At 55.5% G+C, this 7,057-nt stretch overlaps 1 protein-coding gene across 1 annotated transcript in view; it reads left to right on the top strand.

The window, feature by feature from the left end:
- The first annotated feature begins 2,128 nt into the window (after window positions 1-2,128).
- ANGPTL4 (angiopoietin like 4) overlaps window positions 2,129-7,057 on the top strand; it is a 10,636-nt gene continuing 5,707 nt past the window's right edge. The window contains exons 1-3 of the mRNA XM_017879914.1: window positions 2,129-2,652; window positions 4,275-4,385; window positions 4,524-4,641. Of these exons, the coding sequence (XP_017735403.1) occupies window positions 2,335-2,652; window positions 4,275-4,385; window positions 4,524-4,641 (547 nt within the window). The 5' untranslated portion in view covers window positions 2,129-2,334. The remainder of the gene's footprint in view (window positions 2,653-4,274; window positions 4,386-4,523; window positions 4,642-7,057) is intronic.

Below are 7,057 nucleotides of genomic sequence, written 5' to 3'. Positions count from 1 at the left end.
AAAAAAAAAAAAAAAATAAAATAGGGCCGGGCGTGGTGGCTCATGCCTGTAATCCTAGCACTTTGGGAGGCTGAGGTGGTGGATAGCCTAAGCTTAGGAGTTTGAGACCAGCCTGGGCAACATGGTGAAACCCCACCCCCTCTACTAAAATACAAAAAATTAGCGGGCGTGGTGGTGGGCGCTTGTAGTCCCAGCTACTCGGGAGACTGAAGCACGAGAATCACTTGATCCTGGAAGGCAGAGGTTGCAGTGACCCGAGATTGCACCACTGCACTCCAGCCTGGGTGACAGTGAGCCCCTGTCTAAAAAAAAAAATGGCCAGGCCAGGCACAGTGGCTCACACTTGTCATCCCAGCACGTTGGGAGGCCAAAGTAGGTGGATCACCTGAGGTCAGGAATTTGAGACCAGCATAGCCAACATAGTGAAACCCTGTTTGTAGTAAAAATACAAAAAATTAGCCAGGCATGGTGGTGCACACCCGTAGTCACAGCTACTTGGGACGCTGAGGCTGGAGAATCGCTTGAACCCGGGAGGTGGAAGTTGCAGTGAGCGGAGATTGCACCGTTGCACTCCAGCCTGGGTGACAAGAGGGAAACTCCATCTCAAAAATAAATAAATAAATAAAATAAAAAATAAAGAGCAGTTTTTAGAATAAAATCTAGAGCCAACTCAAGGCTACAGGATAGACTCTTTGGTAGACTGCTCACAGCAAGTGCCCTTAAGACCCTGGGTCTGTGATGTGTTTTGTGCTGTGGGACACATGGCTCCAAAGAAGTCCCTGAAAATCAGATCATGAAAATCAGATCATCGGGTTGGGAAAGTAATTGATCAGTTCTCTCAGTTTAAGAAGCTGGGGAAGAGGAGGAGCTTGCATTCTGGGATAGCCTGGGATAGCTATGCCCTTACTCAGCCAGAGGCTGGGGGCTTGCGGGTGGACAGGCCAGACGGTGGCCATCTGAACCTACCCCTCACTGGGGTTTTCCTCCCTCCCTTTCCCGTCCACTGCTGCTGGGAGGGATATGCTGTCCTGGCATCTGGCCCAGCTGACAGGGCCAAGTGTATGAGTGGCAGCCTGCACGTCAGCCCTTGGGTGTGCAGTTTCAGATTCCAGAGAATGAGCTGGCTCAGAGCCCTGCTGAGTCAATGCCCTTCTTGCCAGTGCTCTGAGCCAACCTGCCCTGGGTTCTTCCTGGCAGGCTGGTTTTCTGTGCCAGCCTCCCCTTCCTGACAGGATATAGGGGAATTGGTAGGGAAGAGGCAGAGGAGATTGGTGCAAGTTTGAATGCATACTTAGCCTTGTGGAACGAATGTGGTCCAGCCCGTTAGCCTCACTCAGTACTTCCTTTGTCGCAACTCTGTCCCTACCCCGGGCTCAGAGTGTTGGGGTATCTTCACCTGCCTGGCAACTTCAAACATACAGGGGCTAGGCTGAGAGGACAGCAGCACCTTCATTCAGTGTGTGAGTGAATGAATGAAAGAGGGAGAGAAAGAGGAAGGTCTTCCATGTCTCAAACTTTTTTTTTTTTTTTTTGACACGGAGTCTCACTCTGTCACCCAGGCTGGAGCGCTGTGGCGCAATCTCAGCTCACTGCAACCTCCGCCTCCTGAGTTCAAGCGATTCTCCTGACACAGTCTCCCAAGTAGCTATAAGCACGTGCCACACCACACCTGGCTAATTTTTTTATTTTTAGTAGAGACTGGGTTTCACCACGTTGGCCAGGCTGGGCTGGAAGTCTTGACCTCAGGTGATCCGCCCACCTTGGCCTCCCAAAGTGTTGGGATTTACAGGGGTGAGTCACTGCGCCCGGCCCTCTACCCCTGCTTCTGCCTTCCAGTCTCAGCTAAAGCGTGCGCCCCTCCGCCACTGGGCAAGGCAGGGGCGGAATAGAGGGCTTGGAATTCCACAGCCTAGAGACGGGCATCGTGGGGGAAAGAAGAGTCACCTCTCCTATGGTTCGCAGAGGAAGGCCTGCCTGAGCCTGGAGCGGGGCGGGAGAGCCAGAGTTTTGCACCCCAGGGCATCCCCAGCCCGCAGACTACCAGGCCTGTAGAGGACAGGATCCCACCCCCGGCCACAGGCCCTGCCCCCGGCACTCCCCGCACCCCGCCTCCAAGGCTCCTCCGCCCACTCCGCACCCAACTTATACAAAGCGTCCTCGGGCGCAGCGGGGAGAAACAGACCTAAGCAGATCCACTGCTGTGATCTGATTCTTTCCAGCGGCTTCTGCAACCAAGCAGGTCTCCCCTTGGTCCTCCGCGTCTCCAACCCTCGAACCTCGAACTCCAGCGTCCCCGAGAGTCCCCGCATCCCCGCTCCCAGGCTACGTGAGAGGATGCGCGGTGCTCCGACGGTCGGAGCAGCCCTGATGCTCTGCGTCGCCACCGCCGTGCTGCTGAGAGCTCAGGGCGGCCCCGTGCAGTCCAAGTCTCCGCGCTTTGCGTCCTGGGACGAGATGAATGTCCTGGCGCACGGACTCCTGCAGCTAGGCCAGGGACTGCGCGAACACGCGGAGCGCACCCGCAGTCAGCTGAACGCGCTGGAGCGGCGCCTGAGCGCTTGCGGGTCCGCCTGCCAGGGAACCGAGGGGTCCACTGCCCTCCCGTTAGCCCCTGAGAGCCGGGTGGACCCTGAGGTCCTTCACAGCCTGCAGGTACGTGCCTCCGGGGCTGCTTCTCCGCGCCCCTACTGGCTCTCCTTGCTTGGAAAGGATATGGACAGGAGTGGGGGGAGGGTGCGCAACTGTGGCTCCCTGGGATTCCCTTGCCTCAAGGGATGGGCTCCCTTTTAAGAAGCCGAGAAGGGAGGTTCGCTCGAGGCTAGGAGTTAAAGACCACCTAAAGCAAAATAGCGAGACCCCCGTCTCTTCACACAAAAAAATGAATAAATAATGAAATAAAATTAAAAAATGGGCGCGGTGGCTCACGGAGCCTCCAACTGCTGTCGAGACTAGCCTGGCCACCATGGAGAAACCTCATCTCTACTAAAAATACAAAAAAAATTAGCCGGGCATGATGGCGCATGCCTGTAATCCCAGCTACCTGGGAGGCTGAGGCAGAAAAATCTCTTGAACCCGGGAGGCGGAGGCTGCAGTGAGCCGAGATCGTACCACTGCACTTCAGCCTTCAGGCAACAGAGCAAGACTTCTTCTCAAAAAAATAATAGTAATAAAATAAAAATAAGGCCAGGCACGGTGGCTCACGCTTTGAATCCCATCATTTTGGGAGGCTGAGGCGGGCTGATCACCTGAGGTCAGGAGTTCAAGACCAGCCTGACCAACACAGCGAACCCCCATCTCTACTAAAAATACAAAAATTAGCTGGGTGTGGTAGTGGGCGCCTGTAAACCCAGCGACTCAGGAGGCTGAGGCTGGAGAATCGCTTGAACCCAGGAGGCGGAGATTGCAGTGAGCCGCGATCTTGCCATTGCCCTCCAGCCTGGGTGACAGAGCTAGACTCAGTCTCAAAATAATAATAATAACTAAAATAAAATACAAATATAAATACGTGGTGGCAGGCACCTGTAATCTCAGCTACTTGGGAGTCTGAGGCACAAGAATCACTTGAATCTGAGAGGCAGAGGTTGCAGTGAGACCAAGATTGGCACTCGGCCACTGCAACGTGGTGACAGAAGAGAGTCCTGTCTTAAAAAATAAAAAATAGGCGCGGCGGCGGTGGCTCAAGCCTGTAATCCCAGCACTCTTGGGAGGCGAGACGGGTGGGATCACGAGGTCAGCGAGATCGAGACCGATCCTGGCTATACACGTGAAACCCTGGTTTCTACTAAAAATACAAAAACTACCCGGCGAGGTGGCGGGCGCTTGTAGTCCCAGCTACTCGAGGCTGAGCAGGAGAATGGCGTAAACCCGGGAGGCGGAGCTTGAGTGAAGCTGAGATCCGGCCACTGCGCTCCAGTCCGGGCGACAGAGCGAGACTCCGCCTCAAAAAAAATAAAATAAAATAAAAAATAAAAAATAAAAAAATAAATAAAAAATAAGCCAGGCATAGAGCTGCACGACTATAGTCCTAGCTACTCGGGAGGCTGAAACAGGAGGATCGCTTGACCCCAGGAGTTGGAGGCTGCAGTGAGCTGTGACAGCACCACTGCAGTCCAGCCTGGGTGACATAATGAGACCCTGTCTTTGGAAAAAAAAAAAAAGATAGACTCCCTTGCCTGGCCTCAGCGGATGGAGATTTGGCAGGATGGATGAGTGGATGAATGAAGAAGTTGGGGAAGGCAAGCCGGGTCCTCACCAAGGTTTTCACCCCTCCCCAGACACAACTCAAGGCTCAGAACAACAGGATCCAGCAACTCTTCCACAAGGTGGCCCAGCAGCAGCGGCACCTGGAGAAGCAGCACCTGCGAATTCAGCATCTGCAAAGCCAGGTAACCCTAGGGTCAAGGAAGAAAAGGTCCCTCTGATAGCTGGGACCCCAGGTGGGGAGGGTGGTGGTGAGAACAGGACCTGTGGGTGGGGACGTGGGGCCAGGCAAGACCTGATACCCTCCTCCCATTCCATCCTAGGTTGGCCTCCTGGACCCCAAGCACCTAGACCATGAGGTGGCCAAGCCTGCCCGAAGAAAGAGGCTGCCCGAGATGGCCCAGCCAGTTGACCCGGCTCACAATGCCAGCCGCCTGCACCGTGAGTGTCTGGCCCTTGATGCCCTCCAGTGGCCACCCCCACACCGCCACTTGCCATTGCTTGTCCTCTCCTTGTCAGGTCCACCTTAAGGAGAAGATGTCCTGGCCTGGATTCCCTGTGGGCTCACCAGTCTCCCGGTCAGAGCTGACGGGAGCACCTCCTTCCCCAGCCCCCCAGCCCTGACCTGACCCAGCCAGGCCACCCAACCCTTCTCCTCTGCAAGCCAGTGGGCTGTCCCTGAAGCCCTGCTGGTCACTGATTGGAACAGAGGTGGAGAAAGAGAGATCTTGAGGGACTTGAGCTGCAGGGGTGCTGGAGAAGGTAGAAATGGGGTTTGGGGTGCCATCCTGAAGGTTAGAAACTTCTAGGGGAGGGTGTCATGGAGCAGGGGGTGCCAGGTAGGAGTGTTCCTAGATTTGGGCCCTCCATGGCATCTTGGGGTATGTGGGAATTAGGGTTGGGAACCCCCAGCTCCCAGGCCAGAAACACACACTCTTGCATCTTACAAATCCAATGCTCCAGGTCCCTGACCCCTCTTCCTCCTCCCTCTCTTGTTCTCCTCCTCCCTCCCCGCCCCCACCAGACCCCTCCCCGCAGCAGAAAGTGGGCTTTTGCTGCCACCACAAGTTGTAGGTGCTTTATTCCCAAATCTCCGTTCATCTCGAACCACAGCATGTCCACGTGTCCGACGCAGACTCGCGGTTCTCACGGCCCCACACAGTTTCCCTGTGGTCCTCTTCCTTCCCTGCATCTATGGCTGTCCACAGCCAACTAGGTGAAAGTTTGGATCCCCCTCTCACACCCTAGGGTCAGTGGCAGGCTTCTAGCACTGTAGACCTGAGGGTTCTCTCCTCTCCAAGCTCCTGCTCCTTCCCACCTCCGTGCTGCCCACCCCCAACCCCGCCAGCATCTCAGCGTGGTCAGGGTCCTATCCACCCTCCCAAAGCCACCATCCCAGGATGAGGGGCTTCTGGAACGTGACAGGGGAAGGCACAAGTCCTGGCTGGGAAATGCAGTGGAAGGGGGCAGGGTTTCTGTGGGTTCGGGACTCCCAGACTCTTGGCTCAGGCCTGCCAAGTAGGAGAAAGTTCAGAGCTGGGAAGGCAAACAGCTGGCATTCATGGAAGCCACACTGGTGATCTGGCCACATGCCCATCCTTACTGGATAGGAGGAAAGTAGGGGAAAGGGGAGATGCCTGAGGGGCCGGAAAGCGTCTTCCTTGTCACTCTGGGCCTGCCCCCACCCCCACCATGCAGACTCATTTCGACCTTTCCCCTACTTCTCCAGCTGGGCTGGGGGGCGGTTCCTTCCAGTCTGGAGCATCTGAGCCTCCAAACGTGCTCAACACCATCCTCCCCTCCTCCTCTCCTCTTCCCTCCCTCTTTCTCTCCTCAACCCTGCCTCCTCTCCCTCTAGGAGCTGGGACCCCCAGGCAGAGCCTCTGAGATGCTCCTGCTCAGCACAGTTCTTCCTCCTTGCTCTGGACCTGCTGCCTCATTCATTCATTCATTCATTTATCAAGTCTTTTTTGTTTGTTTTTTGAGACAGCGTCTTGCTCTGTTGCCCAGGCTGGAGTGCAGTGACGCAATCTCAGCTCACTGCAACCTCGGCCTCCCCCTGGGTTCAGGTGATTCTCCTGCCTCAGCCTCCCAAGTAGCTGGGATTACAGGCACCTACTACCACCACGCCCAGCTAATTTTTATTCATTCATCGAGTCTTTTTTTTGAGACAGAGGCTCACTCTGTCACCCAGGATGGAGTGCAATGGCTTGATCTCAGTCAACTGCAAACTCCGCCTCCCGGGTTCAAGCAATTCTCCTGCCTCAGCCTCCCAAGGAGCTGGGATTACAGGCATCCACCACCACACCCAGCTAATTTTTGTATGTTTTACTAGAGATGGGGTTTGGCCATGTTGACCAGGCTGGTCTCGAACTCCTGACCAATCGACCCGCCTCCCAAAGTGCTGGGATTACAGGCATGAGCCACTGTGCCCGGCCTATTCATCAAGTCTTTACTGGGCAGCTGCTATGTGCTGGGGCCTGCGTGGATGCTGGTGCCAGGCCGTGGGCAGAGCTGCTCCTTGTCCCCAGCCTCATGGAGCCTCCATGCAGTCAGAGGAGAGACCACCAGATGACCCCAGTGTCCAGAAGTGGAAGTCCTTGCTCAATTCCCATTTGGGGAGGTCTGGCCAGGTCTGGGAGTGAGGCAAGGCACGGTATCCTTCCAGAAGCTGGGACCCAGAGAGAGAAGTAAGGAAAGAGAGTCCTGCCAGGCGCAGTGGTTCACACCTGTAATCCCAGCACTTTGGGAGGCTGAGGCTGGCGAATCACGAGGTCGGGAGATCGAGACCAGCCTGGCCAACATGGTGAAATCCCCATCTCTACTAATAATACAAAATTAGCGGGGCACGGTGGCT

This window comes from Rhinopithecus bieti, unplaced genomic scaffold, assembly GCF_001698545.2.
Source record: "Rhinopithecus bieti isolate Rb0 unplaced genomic scaffold, ASM169854v2 scaffold_10589, whole genome shotgun sequence".
In the NCBI taxonomy this organism is placed as follows: domain Eukaryota; kingdom Metazoa; phylum Chordata; class Mammalia; order Primates; family Cercopithecidae; genus Rhinopithecus; species Rhinopithecus bieti.
This window is presented reverse-complemented; position numbering and strand designations above follow the sequence as displayed.